General features: G+C 40.5%; 3 protein-coding genes across 3 annotated transcripts in view; 1 reads left to right on the forward strand and 2 right to left on the reverse strand.

Moving 5' to 3' along the window:
- Positions 1-6104: 6104 nt before the first annotated feature.
- On the reverse strand, positions 6105-7941 carry brcc3 (BRCA1/BRCA2-containing complex, subunit 3). The gene has a single exon (XM_034126053.1). It carries the CDS (start codon positions 7846-7848, stop codon positions 7072-7074), a length of 777 nt encoding a protein of 258 aa, XP_033981944.1. The 5' UTR covers positions 7849-7941; the 3' UTR covers positions 6105-7071.
- Positions 7942-8903: 962 nt separating this feature from the next.
- On the reverse strand, positions 8904-11060 carry LOC117478871 (E3 ubiquitin/ISG15 ligase TRIM25-like). Its single transcript, XM_034125801.1, has one exon. It carries the CDS (start codon positions 10899-10901, stop codon positions 9225-9227), a length of 1677 nt encoding a protein of 558 aa, XP_033981692.1. The 5' UTR covers positions 10902-11060; the 3' UTR covers positions 8904-9224.
- A 4796-nt stretch (positions 11061-15856) lies between these two features.
- Positions 15857-19006, forward strand: part of rab27b (RAB27B, member RAS oncogene family) — a 56185-nt gene continuing 53035 nt past the window's right edge. The window contains exon 1 of the mRNA XM_034125804.1: positions 15857-16124. The gene's annotated coding sequence lies outside the window, so the exon portion shown is untranslated. The remainder of the gene's footprint in view (positions 16125-19006) is intronic.

Here is a 19006-nt window from a genome sequence, read left to right on the forward strand (position 1 = left end):
GGTGCTGTTAGACCTGACAGCTGCCTTCGACACTGTGGACCATAGCATCCTGTTGTCACGGCTTGAACAGTCCGCTGGCATCACAGGCTCTGCCCTTGCATGGTTCAGGTCCTACCTGACAGACCGTAGCTTCTCAGTGCAGCTAGGTGCCTTCTCCTCAGCCATAGCCCCTCTTACCTGTGGGGTTCCCCAAGGCTCGATTTTGGGCCCCATCCTTTTTCTACTGTACATACTGCCCCGAGGTTCAATTCTCACAAAACACAACATCCCCTTCCACTGCTACGCCGACGATGTACAGATCTATCTGCCACTCAATTCAAATGTTAACTCATTACAGCTATTGATGGACTGCTTAGCAGAGATCAAATCCTGGCTGAGCCAAAATGTCCTCAACCTCAATGAGAGCAAGACTGAGGTTATCTTTTTTGGACCCCAACCTCTAGCCTCCCAGGTTGATATTCTGGGCTCCCTCAAAAATAATATCCTGCCCTCTGTCACGAACCTTGGAGTGACCTTCAATAGCGCTTTTAAATTTGATAAGCAGGTCAGCAGCGTAGTCAAAACCTGCTTTTTTTAAATACGACTATTGGCCAAGACTAAGTCGTTTTTATCGTTTTAGGACCTGGAAAGGGTTATTAATGCCTTTGTTACCTCGAGGTTGGACTACTGCAACGCTCTGTACGTGGGTATGGACCAGGCGTCAATTAAACGCCTGCAGCTAGTCCAGAACGCAGCTGCACGTCTACTCACTGTTATTATGGGTTTTTTATATATAAACTATAAAACTCAATACACACACACACACACACACACACACACACACACACACACACACACACACACACACACACACACACACACACACACACACACACACACACACACACACACACACTAAAGTGTCCAAACCCATGTTATATTATTCAGTTTGCTTCAATCTCCCCTGGTAGTTTGGCGTTGTCAAAAACCTTCTTTGTCTAGATGTCTGTATTTTCTTCACCTGTAATTACTTTAACTACAGCACATTTTTTCACACAAAATAAATATATTAAAAAAAAAACTTTTATAATTATAATCAAAGTAAGAACAAAGTATCAAACATAGGAATGTGAAAGAACCTTGGGTGTGGCCCTTTATAGAGAGATACTCACACTGCTTAAGGCAGCTAGAGCTGACACAAATGACATAAATAATGAAAGTTGTAACAGATTAAATTATCAATATGTATTCAGTACATAAAGCCATGAACAATAAGTGAGAGGTAGAAGAGAACTGTTGAAGGAAACTTTGCAGATTGGGTCAATAAATGAACCGGTTTGATGAGTAATAATAACAATGTAATGGGAAGACAAACACCTCTCTTTGGAAAAAAGCACTACCTGGAAACCACTCCCACTTGGTATATTGTTAGTCTCATGCTCGATATTCAGAGGCAGTGAGAGGTGACATGGCGCTGCAAGGAGAGCTCTGTCGGGACAAACTGTGCTGTTTTATCTGCAAGGATCTGATTAAGAATCCAGTGACTATTCCCTGTGGACACAGCTACTGTTTGAGCTGTATTTGTAGACGTTGGGATGGAGAGAAGCAGAAGAAAATACACAGCTGTCCTCAGTGCAGCCAGACCTTTGAACAGAGGTATGTCCTGATGAAAAACACCATGTTGGCAGAGTTAGTGGAGGAAGGGAAGAATAAGAAAAACACAGTGGGACTGAAGAAGAAGAAGAAGAAGAAGAAAAAGAAAGAACCCCAAGCTGGTCCATCTGATCCCTGTGATGCTGGACCTGGAAATGTGGGATGTGACATCTGCAGTCCTACAGGGAGAAAGAGGAAAGCTCTGAAGTCCTGTCTGCAGTGTCGGGTCTCTTACTGTGAGCAGCACCTCAAGCCTCACTATGAAGTTCCATTCAAGAAACACAAGCTAATTGAAGCTTCAAAGCTTCAGGAGAACATCTGCTCTCAACATGATAAGGTAATGGAAATCTTCTGCCGCACCGATCAGAAGTGTATCTGCATTCTCTGCTCCATGGATGAACATAAAGGCCACGACACAGTTTCAGCTGCAGCAGAAATGGCCGAGAAGAAGAAAGAGCTCGGGGTGAGTCGGCAAAATATACAGCCGAGAATCCAGAACAAAGAGAAAGTTGTGAAGCTGCTTCAGCAGGAGGTGGAGGCCATCAATCTCTCTGCTGTTAAAGCAGTCAGGGAAAGCGAGTCCACATGTACTGAATTATTCAATCTCATTGAGAAAAGAAGCTCTGATGTGAAGCAGAAGATTATATCCCAGCAGGAATATGAAGTGAGTCGGGTCAAACGGTTTCAGGAGATGCTGCAGAAGGACATCAGTGATCTGAGGAGGAAAGACACTGAGCTGGAGAAACTCTCACAAACAGATGATCAGATCAAGTTTCTACAGGCCTACCGCTCACTGTCAAATCTCAGGGACGCTAAGAAACCATTCAGAGTCAACAAGGGTCCTGTACGATACTTTGAGGATGTGACAGCAGCTGTGTCAGAGGCCAGAGGTAAAGTACTGGAGAGCTTTGATAAGGAATGGATGAAGATCTCAGAGACAGTGACTGAAGTGGATGTTAAATTGTTGCCAGACCCCCAGACCAAAGCTGAGCTTTCACAATATACAGGCCCCAACAGTCTTCTCAAATTGGATCCAAACACAGCGAGTATGCAGATACAATTATCTGAAGATAACAGGAAGGCAACATTAGTGAGAGAGCCACAGTCATATGATCCACACGTAGACAGATTCATGGCTAGGTCTCAGGTTCTGTGTGGAAAAGGTCTGACTAATCTTTGTTACTGGGAAGTGGAGTGGAGTGGTTTAGGTGGTTCAGTAGCAGTCGCATACAGAGATGTTCCCAGAACAGGACAGGAAAGTGCATTCGGGGACAATGACAAGTCTTGGGCACTAGAGTTTAGTAAAACGATTTGTAACTTCAAACACAACGGTGAAAAAAAGGCCATTTCTGTTCCTCAATCCTCAAGGATTGGTGTTTTCTTGGATCAAAAGGCAGGTGTTCTCTCCTTCCACAGCGTCTCTGAAACCATCACCCTCCTCCACAGAGTGCAGACCACATTCACTCAGCCGCTCTTTGCTGGACTCGGTGTTTATTATTATGGATCTACTGCTACATTTCGTGACACCAAGGTGGAACAACTGTCAAGTGAGGTCAGTGAAAACTAAATGGACATTATTTTGTGAGATCTGCAGCTGAGATGTGTGATCTCACATAGAGTTGTTCATATCATTGTGTCTCCCAGAAAACAATGAGCAGAATATCTTTTGTAACCTTTTGTTAGATTCTTTTTTGTGTGCCTTTTTTTCAATATTTATTTTGGGTAGGGACATAGGGGCTCAGATAAATAAAACATATATACAGTCTTTAACATATGCAATTTTAAGTAGTGCCTGTTTGTCACGTGAGGGACAACCTCTGACATACAGTATCTTGTTTATTCTATATTGAGATATTATTGTATCTTCTCATCATTAATTAGAACATTGACTTGATTGTGTTTTGAAATGTAGAAATGTAATGTAAAAGGGAAGATTGAACATGAACTTTAAAACTAGATTTGCTGATTAGATTCTGTCGATAACTGTTAATGAGTCAATTGTTTTTTAAAGAATGAATAAAGTTTTTTCTGATTTATTTGATGTCTTTGTTTCTTTCTTCTTAATAGTCATCCAAAAATGTTAAATGTCGGCCCACGGCATGAGTTAAATAAAGATGACATTTATACAGAGATGGCAAAAGATGATACACGGATCGTGTTAAAATCAATAGGCATGACTCCAAATAATAATGATCACGACAACCAACAGTGGATTAAAGTTTAAAACTAAAGTAACCAGCCTGTTTTGAAAATAAAAGAAGTAGAAAGTACAGGTATTTGTGTTAAAAATGTAAGAAGTAAAAAGTCGTCAGAAAAATAAGTAGTGGAGTAAAGTACTGATACCAGAAAAATGTACTTAAAGGTAGGGTAGAATGGAGAAACCAGGGTTGCGTTCGAATACTCCAAAAAAACAGCTCCTAAGTTCTAACCCTATCGTCTATTCCTTGACCTCGGAGTGAAACGTCATGGGGTTAAGGGATAGTGGATAGGAGAATTCAAAAGGATTTAGGAGAAGAGACTGCGGCACTTTAGAGAATCCGACTGCACTTTCACTATCCGACGTGTTTATGATGCGCCAGCAGAGGTCATAAATGTGCGCCTGCTGCTGTGGGGAAACTATGGAAACTACAGTTTTCTATCCAGCGGACTACAACATGGATGTTTAATAAGAACGAGGGACTACTGTAAACTCATCTAGAGACTCTGCACCGTGCTCTGATGCTGTTGTTTTATGCTTTATGAACGGGGACAACAGAGAAACATATTCTTCATGACCAAAGTTGGAATTGAAATAAAAAAGGAAAGTGAAACTTATGCTCGTCACCCTCTCCCTCCGGTCCACATTAATACAAATGATCCCAATACATATGATTGTATGAAAAGATCTTAAAATCAATACAAATGTATTTATTATAAACGTTAGCCCTTAACATCTATCACTGTGTATATCACCATTCAAACATCTTTTAAAAGTTGAACAAACCCCACACAGCTCAGTAAAGACTGTGAAATGTTGACTTTATTTGATCATTTCAGTAAAAACTAACGTTCATATTTCTCTTTTTGATTATAATACTGATGAACGTTCAAAACAAAGCACTTTGGCAACTTACCACATACGTTTTAAAATGCTTAATAAGCACCGTAACTTTCATGATATCATTTCTCGTTCATAATCGGTTGTTTCCGTGAACGGCCGACTGTTGTGTGACGGCAAATGCTGCGGCCGCAAGGCATTGTGGGGCAGCATTTTCTCCTCTCCTTTCGGTTAGGGAGGTCCAGTGGTTCCTAGGCTAAAGGAGGTTATAAAGGAAGTTTGAAACCTCCTTTCCTTTTAATTTAGAGAATTCGAACGGCACTTATCATGGCTGCCACTGAGGGACTTCCGGGTCATTTCACTCCGTTAGGAAGGTTCCTAAGCTAAATGGACTATTCGAATGCAACCCGGCTCGAGATCGCTAGAATTTGAAAATACACAACCGGAGAAAATCAGCCTCTTCCTTACAGAGCCCCTCCTCCAACACACACGAACGCGCACATGACCAATGAGGGCACGAGATACGTTTGTGCACGAGATGGAAGGCTGACAGGCAGGTAGGCCATCCAGTTATTTTAGCCGGGCCGGCTCAGATGATTGGTTGTGCTTTTTACAGTACTACGGCTTCCACAGATGACATTTTTTTATGTATTTATTGTCAAAGCATTTAATATATTCATTGCTATCGGGATGTTAAGAGCATTCCATGGAATATAACAAAAAGTGTTTCTGAGGTAAATTACCTACCCCACCTTCAAGTACAGTTACGAAGTATTTGTACTCCACTACTTTCCACCTCTGCATTTAAAACAAATATAGACCTGTTTGAGTATCAAAAACTGGCACTACAAGAACACTAAAGGTCAATAAGAAAGAACAAGACAAAAAACTCAGATGCGAAAATAAAGAAATTAGTTAAATCAGCAGACACCACCTGTCCCCAAGCGAAAAGTAAGCCAATGGGGACATCTGGTGGTACACACACACACACCCACACACACCACACACACACACACACTAAACTGGGGAGGAAATGGATGCGGCAACACCACACATATGTTCATATGGCAATTATACGGTTTTGTTTTTAATCCAAACTAATAACACGGGATGATAAATAAGGTAATGCCTAGATTCCCCTTTGCGAGAAAAAGGCAGCTGCTGATCAGTTTTGGACAAAATAAGCAACTTGAGGATGAAATGAAAACTGAAAACTGAAAAGGCCCTATTTTTTGCCCTTTCTTGTAGTGTGGTGTGCAAAGGCTCAAATCCCTGTGTTCCCTCCAGAAGGAGTTTCTCTCCCACACACACTAATGAGTAAATTAGTCTTCTACATTGTTGTGTGCTGATTTAGGAGAGCACACATTTAGTGTGACCAGCAGCTAGAAATTAATCATTGATATAAAAGTATGATAAAAAGAATATCACCACAACATTTCATAACTAAACGAAAGTGACAGTGAAGTCTCTGTCTTTTTATTTACATTTCACAGATGCAGAGAAACACACCATGATATTCACACCTGTATGATGCTCCTTCAAAAACATCTGGAGAAGACAGGAGAGGGAACAAAGCAAACGGGGTAAACAAAATGTCATCCGAAGCATTACAGATGCTTCCGTTTATGTTTAACAGCAACCGCTAACATCCTCTTCACCCAATAACCCCCATTCACAGCATACAGTATGTACAGCTACTGTCATTAGTCCAAAGGCACATTCTCTGTCACTCCTCCAACAAAGGGAGGCGTGTTTTTACCAGTTTACCATCAATTATTTTATATTTCACATCAGATTTTGCTTCAGTTGTCCATTAGTGTCATGGTGGGTAAGGGTATCTTTCCATCACATTGTCATCATTCCAACCTAATGAAAATATCTTGCTTTTGGCAGGATTAAAAAAGTTTTAGAGATACCAAATCCACCTAACTAAGGAATATAAGATATTTTCTTAACAAAACTACGCCTCCGAGGAAACGGAACCCCTAAAATGCTCTGATTCCCGCTTCTCAAATGTGACGATTCAAAGCTTTTCCTTTTTATATCATTGTTAATCTTAAAACTTATGGTCAGACTTAAGACATTCTCTCGGAGGTTGTGATGGACATTTTGTCATCCTTCTCTGATATATTATAGGCCAAATCCCAGTTTACACATTACTGAAAGTACAAGTTAGACCAGCTCTAGTCTCAATATAACACAGTCTGATCATACTTTTGGCATTAGACCGTTTTCTTTATATTATGGACACTTCGGTTCATACTAATATTGAGGTTTGATACCAAGCCCTGCCTGGTACATGGTAAAGAAGCTAAAACCAGCCAAACAGAAGGTCCGTTTCCCCTGTCCAACAACAGCAGGACAACAAGTGTCCCCCCATCCACCCTCCATGTCCCCCCGGCTCAGGGAGCAGCCAGCTCCCGCAGCAGCCTCTCCTTCTCCAGCTGCAGCTCCACGATGCTCTGCTTGTTCTGCTCCAGCCGGTCCTCCAGCCACTGCAGCAGCGGGCCGCTCACCGCAGACATCTGGCTGCACAGGTTCTTGGTGAACACCGAGCCGTTGTGGATCTTGGTGACGGGGTCCAGGTGCGCCAGGCTGTGGATCTTGCGGTAGGTGTCCTGCTCCTCCTGGCACAGGATCTTCGGCAGCTCCACGGCGGACTCCAGGCACACCTTCCCGATGGCTTCACGGGGCACCACGTGGATGGGGATCTCCACCCGCTCGTACTCGGAGCCCTTCTGCACGGACTGGAAGCAGGTGTAGAGCACGCGCCCCGTCTTGGTGTTCTTGTCCTCTATGAAGCAGGAGAAGATGAGGCCCACGAAGCACTGGTCCAGCATCTGGTACATGGCCTGCGTCCTGACATCGACGTGGGAGGGCCACACAGTGATGTGCGGGTGGGAGTGGTACCAGCCCACCACCCGCATCGGGCGGCCGGTCATGTCTGCCAGCCGCTCCGCCTCGGTGGAGGCCGCGGACAGCTGCTCCGGGGAGATCTCCACCCGGTCCTTCCTCTTGTCAGAGCGGCGGAGGATGATGACCGAGTGGATGTGGACGATCCTGGCGGGCTCAGCCTCTCCGATGCACAGCCCCATCACCTCCTCCTTCTCCGTGCTCAGCGCGTGGTTCATGCACACCAGGAAGGCGTCGGACTCCAGGTGAACCGCACTCACCGCCATGATGTCAAACTACTGAAGTGTACCGTCGTCCCGGACCAAAACATAAACAGCAGCGCTTCACTTCCGCGTTCTGAAGTGCCGCATAAAAACAGTCCGTGTTGGTGCAAGCGGATTTGATATAAGGTTCCGCTTATTTTCGAGTGACTTCTTCTTCTTTGGTTTTAACGGCTGGCAACCAGTGTTAAAGGTGCATTAACTGCCACCTACTGTATTGCAGTGTGGACCAGAATTATCTACCCCCCCCCCCCCCCCCCCCCAAAAAAAATCAGCTCGTCTTAAATAATATATTGGTCTCCCTGACCCAATGTCTAATATCTCTTTGAGAGTTGGGTGAACCAAGCCTTCTGATTTCTGTCTGTAGAGTTTCTCTTGTCTGTATTTGTCACAAAACCTTTACCGAAATAACGTGCATTCATATTAATTGTTTATTAATTTTACTTCACTTTACTTACTATTTACACCTCATCTTAAATATATTACTTCTCATTATCCGTATACATTTAGTACATTCAGTTAACCTGTCGGAAATAATTTCTAACCCACATTTATATACATTTTTTTATGTATTCTCCCCAGACCTTGGTTATATTTTAACTTTTATTATTTTCCCCTTTTATATTGTCATTTGAACTTGCGTGGTTTTTCTTTTATAACATAGGCCTATTTAGTGACATTATGTATGAGATTTATTTAGCTATCATTGCCAACGGATGCTTCACTGTAATTGTTGTGCATATTATAATAACGATTCGGAAATTTGAATCAAGAAAATATGTCAGAAAAAGATAAGTATAAATCCTGCATAAATACAGAAACATTTGCCAAAAGTACTCGTTAGGCCATATTATGATAATAATAAAAACTTGTATTTTCCTCTAAATTCAGTGAAATATAAATATGAAGTAATTAAAATGTAAGAAAGGTACACACACCTCAAAACTCTACTTTAATAAAACAAAACGTGTACATGATAACCAGGGAGCTGTTTGCTTTCAGTTGTCAATGTTTTTTTATGCTGTAACCCCTAGAGAACAATGTAGTCAATGAAACCAAAATGAAATTATAAAGTTTATTTGCAAAGTGCTTTTCATTATAGTTGTACAAAGCAATAATCATAAACCAGGTGTATATAAAAAACATAGTCACAAACATGTTACATCAATTAAAAGTGAAAGTGTAATTGTTAACATATATTAAAGTAAGGCTCTGCAATCACTGTGCTACTTTAAACAATTTATATAAAAAGTGCTGCAATAAGTGCAATTTGGTTTTGCTCTACTGTACCTTTCATGTAGATTTTGTACCTATGGCTAATTATATTATAATACAGGTCAAATCAATATGCAAAACCTGTTATCAAACCCCTTCTACTGTATCTACTCAAGCTTTGAAAACTCAGCAGATCCGTTACCAAAGAAGGCAAACACACCAAACCCAGGAAAGAGAGGCTCAGTGAATGTGGTGTGGACTCTGTGGAGGAGAGTCATGGTTTCAGCAACGCTGTAGAAGGACAGAACGCCTGCACTGTGATCCAGGTACACTCCTACTCTGGAGGACTGAGGACCTGAAATCACAATGTTAGTACCTTTATGTCTGAACCCATAACTGTTGTTAAAACACTCCAAAGCCCAAGACTTGTCATCATTTCCGAATCCACTTTCATATCCTGTTCTGCTGATGTCCTTGTACGTGACTGCTACCGACACCTCAAATCCGTTCCTCTCCACTTCCCAGTAATGACGTCCGCTCAGACTCTCTCTGCTCAAGACCTGAAACATGTCCGTAAATCTGTCCTGATGGCTTGGATATAACAGTTTTTCACTCACTACTGTTGCTTTTCTGTTGCCCTCAGATAACAACAGCCGTGCGTTTGCTGTGTTTGGATCCAGTGTGGTTTTCTGGGAATGTCGTAAGAACTCAGCTCTGGTCTTGGGCTCTTCCTGTTGGAGTAAAACATCCACTTCTTCAGGCTGTGAGATCTTAGTCCACGCATCAGCGAGAACGTCCTGTAGTTTATCTCTGACCTCCGACACAGCTCCGCTCACGTCTTCAAAGTACTGCATAGGGCGGGTATTGATGCTAGGTGAGTCTGTAGGATCACCAAGACATGACAGTGAGGGGTAATGGTGTAGAAACTGGCTGTGATCCCCTGTGTGTGAGAGCTTTTCCAACTCAGTGTCTTTCCTCCTCAGCTCATTGATCTCCTTTTTCAGCTTCTCCTGAATCTTCATAGCCTGACTCACTTGACTTTTCTGCCGGTGTTTGATCTTCTGCCTCACATCAGAGCTGCTACTCTTGCTCAAACTGACCACCTGAGTGAAGATCTTCTCACTGTCAATCACTGCTTTATCAGCAGAGAGATTGATGGCCTCCACCTCCTTCTGAAGCAGCTTCACATCTTTCTCTTTGTTCTGGATTCTCTGCTGGATGTTTTGCCGACTCACCCCGAGCTCTTTCTGCTTCTCTGTCCTTTCTGTTGAGGCTAAGACGGTGTCATGGCCCTTATGTTCATCCATGGAGCAGAGAATGCAGATACACTGCTGATCTGTGCGGCAGAAGATCTTCTTCTCCTTACCATGACGAGTACATATGATCTCCTGAGGCTTTTTTGAGGGGTCGACCAGCTTGTGTTTTCCAAAGGCAGGGGATTCATAGTGAGGCTGGAGGTGCTGCTCACAGTAAGAGACCAGACACTGCATACAGGACTTCAGAGCTTTTTGTTTTCTCCCAGTGCAGAAATCACATCCCACATCTCCAGGTCCAGCATAGCAGTGATCAGCTGGAGACGCTTTGACGTCTGTCTTCTTATTCTTCACTTCCTCCACTAACTCTGCCAACACGGTGTTTTTCATCAGGACAGGCCTCGGTTCAAAGGTCTGTCTGCACTGAGGGCAGCTGTACACATTTTTCTGATTCTCTTCATCCCAGTGGCTGTTAATACAGTCCATACAGTAGCTGTGTCCACAGGGAATAGTCACCGGATCCTTCAGTAGATCCAAACAGATGGAACAGCAGAGCTTTTTACGATCCATGAGGTTTTGTTGCTGCGCCATTTCACCTCTCAGAGAATGTGAACTAGTTTCACTTTCTTATAAAAAGTGATCCAAACTAAAGCTCAGTTCCTTTTCCTCACTTCTGCTCGCTGATCTGCTGATCTTCACAACATGTGGGTTACAGTTATGTGTCACTGGCAGATCTGCAAAGGAGAAAGGGAGGAGAACAAATCTGGCCTGAATGGGACTGTCCTGTTGGACAACAGGAAGAGGAGGCGGGGCTTCTACTATCCCTTTCATTCCAGGGAGAGGAGTTGCTCCAGTGGAGCAGCAAGTCTGTTTAACATTAATCGATTAAGGGACGAAAACAGAGGTGAAGGATATTTCCAGATGCCTTACTTAAGTAAAAGTACTGATAGGAAAATACTCTCGCTCCTAATGAATAAAGTAAAAGTATGTAGGAGCTATTATCACTCATGGATTCATGTAAAAGCAGTTTTTTTTACTGTTGTAGTTGGTTATGGTGGAAATAATGATTAGTTTCATTATTACTTAATCTCCTGATTTTGTCCTTAATTAAATGATTGGTTGTTTGATTTGTGAAAAATAATCAAAACAGTGAGATATAAATGACAAGTTCTCATAGCACAAAGTGACACATATTCAATGCTTTCCATCGACCAGTACAAGGACACATTCCTCAATAGTTAAAAATACATCAAAATTAATTAAAAGAAAAAACAATATTCACGGCTTTAAAGATAGCTCCTTTAAATATGTTTGAATAAACAATTGTCAAAATAGCTGCCAATGTATTTTTAATCCAAGTACAGTTTCAGGTGAACTTTTATAATTCTAGTAATGTTTAAGAAAATGTCCTTTTATAAGTTCTTCATTTGTTTTCTATCCACTATTTTGTAAAATAACTGCTGACCTAAATAAATGAAGTGGAGTAAAAAGTACAATATGGAGTGGAAGTATCAAGTGGAATTAATACGCCACATTGATTTATAAAAGGTGTCTTCCATACAGCCTGTCAGCAAAAATACAAATGTTAGGGCTGTTTCCCTCAACTCCTTTCCCCTCAGTTTTAATAGCTTTCTTTGTCATGCCTGTGTTTCACCACCATGTGTCCCACTTGGCTTACAATTCATTAAGTTTCGTTTCCTCACGTTTGTTAGTTCATTGGCTTGTCTTTGCAGTTTCTGTTTCTGTCTTAAAAATAGACAATAGCCCAAGCTTTCAAAAGTTAAACACAATTTTAACCACATTTATCCAATAAACATTAAGACTACAAAACAAAAATAAACTTCATGATGAGTTCCAGTGATCAGGCGGTCATTTAAAGGTGGGGTAGGTAAGTTTGAGAAACCGGCTCGAGATACACTTTTTGTTATATTCCATGGAATGCTCTTAACATCCCGATAGCAATGAATATATTAAATGCTTTGACAACAAATCCATAAAAAAATGTCATCTGTGGAAGCCGTAGTACTGTAAAAAGCACAACCAATCATCTGAGCCGGCCCGGCTAAAATAACTGGATGGCCTACCTGCCTGCCAGCCTTCCATCTGTGCACAAACTTATCTCGTGCTCTCATTGGTCATGTGCGCGTTCGTGTGTGTTGGAGGAGGGGCTCTGTAAGGAAGTGGCAGATTTTTTCCGGTTGTGTATTTTCAAATTCTAGCTCACTCGAGCTGGTTTCTCCAAAATTACCTACCCCACCATTAAGGTAAATGTAACTGTTCATTAATAGTTGTTATTTCCATTTTTGACAAAGATCAACTTATTTTAAACAAAGATAACATTGACAGGCCCAGTCATGACTGTAAATTCAATATCTTAAAGGCTTCATTTTATTAATGAACATTGGATTAAAATATTAACATGCATATTTCTGTGTGTTTATTCACAGGGGAAGAAAAAGAGGGGGATCTTATCCTGAAATATCTTTATTCTTATAAACAAATAGCATAGGCTGCGAATAACTCATATATTTGCCTTAGATAATGCCCTGGTTCCCACCACAAAAAGGCAATGGGAATTTTACATTAGATACAATTCGTACTCCTTTCCACATTTCTGGTCTCAATCCTGCAGCACTCTATATGAAGACACAGTTGTACTTTGAACTAAATGCTTATTTTCTACAACTATTCAATATCCAAAGAAAAATGGTCCTGCAGGTTGGCCCACAAGTATCACTGTAGCATTCAATGGCCTCACAGAACTGTGCAGCGGTGGTAGTCCCAATTTGCTCCTTGTATTAACGGTCTGAATGTGGCTATCATTTTCAAAGAAACCGCACCACTACTGGTTCGAATACTGCAGCCACAATCCACCTTAAATCCACCACCTACTATGGCAGTTCTGAGGTACAGGAAGTTGATACTTATTATAAATCCGTTGTCATGTAGACGTATTTTAATGGATCGGTTCAAACCCAAAGGATATGTAGGATACAATTGAATAAGGCAGTTTTAGTAGAAGTAAAAATCAATGCCTTGGAAATACATCGTGGGGCAAAGTATGTTTTCCTTGATACAACTGTCTCTATGTTTCCTGAATAACGAGAATGGAGGACCACTCTCATGTCTCCATGGCAACAGTTTGCGGTGGTAAAACTTTGATCTTCAACGTGGCTTGACATCAGCACATGCATGATCAAATGTGGATTCACTCATGCATGCCTTAGCACAGCAACACACACACACACACACACACACACACACACACACACCACACACACACACACACACACACACACACACACACACACACACACACACACACACACACACACACACACACACACACACACTAAATGTCAACTAATTATCAGCATAGGCTTGCTAGTAAGATGTTGTATTCAGGAGTCGATAGAGCATTTCCTCATGCACATCACGTGTTTGCAGTCTTGGCATCCATTACGACAAAGATGCTGGCAGTAAGATTTGATCAGGAGATAAACAGGACACCACTAAGTATGGGTTGAAATAAAGAGGATTAGACCGTTCTTTTCAAATCCAAATATATAGTTTGATTATTTTTCTAAAAGGGCCCAGTGATTTCCTATAACAGCTGGGCACTGTAGTTTTTAGCAAATGTTCTCTAAACAGGACTTGAAAGTGTATTTGTTCGGAACTATTCTCACCTGTGGGTTATCACACATTTGGTCATGTAGTGAGTATTTGGAGGGAGAAAAACTCCCTCTGGAGGGATCTTTAGGATGTTACCCTTTGCAGACCATTTACATGCACAAAAACTGAAAAACACACTCCAGGAAAGTGAAAACCCCCAAAAGTACAATAGGGCCCCTTTAAATGTACCACATGGTATAAATGCTACATTTAGTGTATGCCAGTTTAAGTTATGTGGTATATAGTGATTCTGTTATTATGTATTTATTTAGATGTTGGTAGGCACTCCGTATTCCAGGTTCTCTGTAGTGTCGCTACCAATATTGCTCACAAAGTAAACAATCTTGGGTAAATAACGTTCCCCTTACATTGTTTTCTTGGACTGTACTGGACGCATCACCATATGCTTTCATTTTAGTTTAAGTTAATTACGCAAGTTTGTCTCTGTAAGGAAAATATGTGATCATTATTTCATGTAGTCATATACCATGGCTGGTTTGCTCATCAGTGTGCTTTACTAAATGTAAACCGTCAAAATGGGTCCAAAGTTATTTCCTGTTACAATGTTTGCAAGCAGTGTCAGGAAATGAAGCTGTTTCCTAGCAACCTATTATCAGTAAAGGGGTCTTTGCTGACCCAACTCTGGACTCATGCTGCACAAATAGGATTTTCTTTTAAAATTCTAATGTGGCCCGCGATGAAATTGAGTTTGACACCCCTGCATTAGAGTATTGAACCATATAATTTACAGACTTGGATTTATTGAGTTGTTGATGACCCAGTGTTTTGAGTGAGAAAAAGAAACAGAACAGCTTAAAATACATTTATGTCATATACTGCAAACACAGCAGCTTCACTGTGGAGTTTGAAAAAAGGAGCATCCTTTCATCTGAATTGATTAAAACAATGTCTTTCTTGTTGTTTCATTTCTCATATTTTCCTTCTTTTAAGTGAGTTAAAATACTAGTTCAAGTTGTCTGTGTTTCCACCTGTTGAGCGTTTAGGCCACAGTGAATGAGGAAGTAAAGTACAGGCGCTAGGACCTTGAGGGTTCACGTCTTTTCAGGTTACACACGATGCTGCCTTCACGTGCTGCAGGAATTGTCATTATTACATTTAGTGGTGGAGAAGTAATGCCTAAAATCGACTGATAAGGTTCTGCGGTTTATCTTAGAAACTATTTTAAATCAAATGTTCCACTTGTAGATGTATGAAGTCACAATTGTATTAGATGTATTAGATTGTGGTAAAGTAAAATTACAAATGTTAAACTAAGTTATGGTTAGCTAGCTTTCAACTTCTGGCGACTGCAATTGTGACACGAAAACATGAAAGTGGTTTTGAATAATATTAATATCTCAAGTTAATTATTAAGCTGTCGGAAAATTCAGCGATTTAACTAAACTGAAGCCTCAAATTACTTAAAATAATCAGAACATGGGATTGGGAACCATTTATTTAATTAATGGCACAAAGTTATGAGTTCTTTGTGGCCTTTATATATTTGTTTATCTCTCTATGCCCTCCATAAAAACCTGATCCACCATGATATAAATTCCCAACCAGTGAATTGCATGTAATGATTTAACCTTGTAAGGAAGAATTGTGCTTGTAAAATAAACTCAGGATTAAATTGTTAGTTAAAAAACAATACCTATAACAACAAAAAAGTCATCGGAACCATGTTACTTGTAGACTATTCTGCACTATTTAAATGATATTTTATTTATTTATTTTCATCATCATTCATAACTACAATATAGCTATGTACAAATGACAATAAAAGCCTTGCATCTTGAATGTTAGCACCTGTTTACTAACAGCTAATAAATCCGAGTTTCTTAGGTGTCCCTGAACGCGGCATGAGCGTCAAACCTCCACCCCTCGAGGAAGCCGAGCGACATCCATCAGACTCTGCTGCACTCTCGGAGGTACACACTTCTTCAGGCTGCACCCCACGAACACTCCGCCGGGCTGTCACACCGATTTCCGGGCACAATCTGGTGATCTCCCCGCTGATTCCCCTCTCCATCAGGACCGAGGGAGAGATGCGCCGTCTGGGAGGAGTAGGAGGAGAAGAACAGCAGCAGCAGCAACACACACCTGCGAGCAGGATCTGAGTTTCTGTAACATCAAAGAAAGGTAAGTGCAGAAAGAAATGTTACCTGGTCGTGCTTCAGGCTCGGGGTTTTGTCCCGTGTTTTGATGCAGATGCTTTTTGTTGATTTCCGCGTTACTTCCCAGCATCAGGGGAAGGCAGGCAGTATGAGTCATAGCACGGATCTGCTGAGGAGCAAAGTGTCTGCAGCCTCCAAAGCCTCATCTCTGATCAGTACATGCAAAGCGATGCACCTCTGTGTGCTGTTTAGGCAAATGACTGCTTACTGTGTGCATGTGTTTGTAGTGAGAGTGGGTGTTTGCAGACACGTGTGTGAATGGGATAGTTATTTCACATGGCTAGCAAGATTTTGTATACCAGAATGAAATTCACAAGTTTTTTTTTAGGAAACGTCTGATAAGTTTATACATTTAATTTTCTTTTAGGGCTGCAAATAATCTTTTTTTAGGTCGGTTAATCGTTATTTTCTCGATTAATCGATGAGTTGCTTGGTCTGTGTCAGAAAATGGTGACATGTTGTTTAGTGTTTATTTAAAGCTACAGAAAACATTAAGCAGGCATCACATTGTTTCTGACTTTGAACTTGTTTTTAAAAACATAACTTGATTCCTGATTGATTTAATAGTTGACAACTAATCAATGTAATCTCTTGCAGCTTCTTATTTGACCCCTTTAGGTGCAATGATGCTACAGCATACAATATCTAGAAAGTCTAGCTTTTTTGGACACCTCAAATGTTTGACCAAAAGTAAGCTCCTGAAAGAAATGGTTTTCCCAGTTTTGCTTGGAAGAACTTGACTGGACTGCACAGAACTCTGACATTCAACACCTTTGGGGTGATCTGAAGCATCACTTCCTTGCCAGAACTTTAAACAAACATCAGTTCTTGGACCTCTCTAATGCTCTTGTTGCTAAATGGGAGTGAATCCCTGCAGCCTGTATCCAACATGTTAGAAAGCCTGACTGAAAGCTCCCCTGACCCTATTGGCATGCACCTTGGAGACGGTCCCTAACTTTAATTTCTCCATTTCTCTCTTTTGTCAACATATAAGGCTTCAAAATCTGATCATAAACTAAAAACAAGACCTGTTGAACATCAGTTAACAGGGTTCTTACGGTCATTAAAAACCTGGAAAAGTCATGGAAATTCAAAATGCTAATTCCAGGCCCTGGAATAGTTATGGAAAACAATATTTTTCCCAAAGTTTTGTAAAAGTCATGGAAATGTAACTAAAGTTGCATAAAATATAATTTATATTTTATCTAATCGCCGAAATAGTAATACTATAATGATAATAAATACTGTATCGTCTAGTAATGAAACGTAAAATGGCATTTAACTGACGAGGTATTTTGCTGGTGAGAGATTTTAGTTGCTTTAGCGTGTAGAAGCTAGTAAGACTACTATTGGATTTGTTTTAGATAGGCACAACATGTTTCATATGCAGACCTTATTTTCCTGTTCCATGTTAAAATAAACCATTTTCAGTGATACCGCTGAGAAAGAGTAATGTTTTTGGTCATGGAAAATTAGGTAAAGGTCATGGAGAAGTCATTGAAAATCATTGGTGAAAATGTGTATGAACCCTGAGTTAAGCTTTGTCCTACACTGTAGATTAGAACACTGATAAATAGTTATTGAGTCGTGCTGAGTTGAACAACCTCAGTGTGAGTGTGGCCTACCGCTAAGCCCACTAGCAGTTTTCATATCTGACTTGTTTTACTTGTTTTCCCCCGGTAAGAGAGGTAAGAGACACTCATCTGAAGCTCCTCTGTGGCAGAAATGAGTCTCTCTCTTAGACTCACTGTATTTGTTGACTCATAAATCAGTTTGTAAACTAAGATGGAAGGAGCAGAGGTAATTAGTGGAAGCTGCCTTTTATTGGTTTGGTAATTCACTCCGATCCCTTGAGCTGCTGGCAGCTTTATTGTTGTATTACTTCTCTAACATCAATCCAAGTTGATTCCTCACTGATGGACCCATAATGGAAATTACAGATTACATTCTCGCTGTTATCTCCACCGTTGTTATACACTGACAGGCGCTGCTTTTAAACGTTGCATTTCATAAAAAGATGAATTAATTAATGGAGATAAATCCTGAGTGTTGTGGCTTTAGCAGATGAACACAAGTGTTTTAAAGTGTCATTACTCTCATGGATGGCAATATGGCCAAAAGATCAATCATATTTTCTAACAATTCAATAAATAAATATTCCACATGAAATCACCTCATGGTAAAACCTATTTTTGTATACTCACGTTTGAATTAAACACCAGAAAAAAAATACTCTATCTAGTATTTTCTTAAGAATTTTTGTGCAAAATGAAACATTTGATAAATGCAAATACATTTTGGCTTAACTTAAACTATGAATATGAAAAATACTAAAAGTAAACATTAAACAGCTTCATAAACAGTATATATTGTACGTTATATTGCATTGCAGCAATACCAAGTGGAATAACCTCATAAAAAAGTGCACAAGAAAGTAATTCGACAGAAAGAATATTTACCAACCATTTAACAATAATCAATTGATTGTTAAAGTAATCTTTATGCAAAAATATCCTAACATTTATTTTTTAAGCTGCTTTATATATGGAGATCTCCTGTTTTTCTCACATTTTTCACAACATTTAAGTGAATATCTGACAAAACAACACTTTTAAAGACATAACCTTGGACTGCGAGAAACTGCAATGGACATTTTTCACTATTTCCTGACACAACAGTTGTTTTTATTCAGCTGCAGCTGTAGGATCAGCTATGTGTGCGAATGACTCTTTGTCACAGTTTGCATACGTCTGTGTAGCAGTTTCACTAAAGACTTGTTTTTTCTCCTTGGACCGTTTCTCTGTTATAGTTTTTAGTAAACTGTCACACAGACGTTTTGCACACGGC

The sequence above is a fragment of the Trematomus bernacchii genome, unplaced genomic scaffold, assembly GCF_902827165.1.
Source record: "Trematomus bernacchii unplaced genomic scaffold, fTreBer1.1, whole genome shotgun sequence".
Classification (NCBI taxonomy): Eukaryota; Metazoa; Chordata; class Actinopteri; order Perciformes; family Nototheniidae; genus Trematomus; species Trematomus bernacchii.

What these genes read in the sequence shown, in the direction of transcription:
- brcc3 (XM_034126053.1), bottom strand. Translation starts at nt 7,848, where the DNA reads ATGGCGGTGAGTGCGGTTCACCTGGAGTCCGACGCCTTCCTGGTGTGC.
- LOC117478871 (XM_034125801.1), bottom strand. Translation starts at nt 10,901, where the DNA reads ATGGCGCAGCAACAAAACCTCATGGATCGTAAAAAGCTCTGCTGTTCC.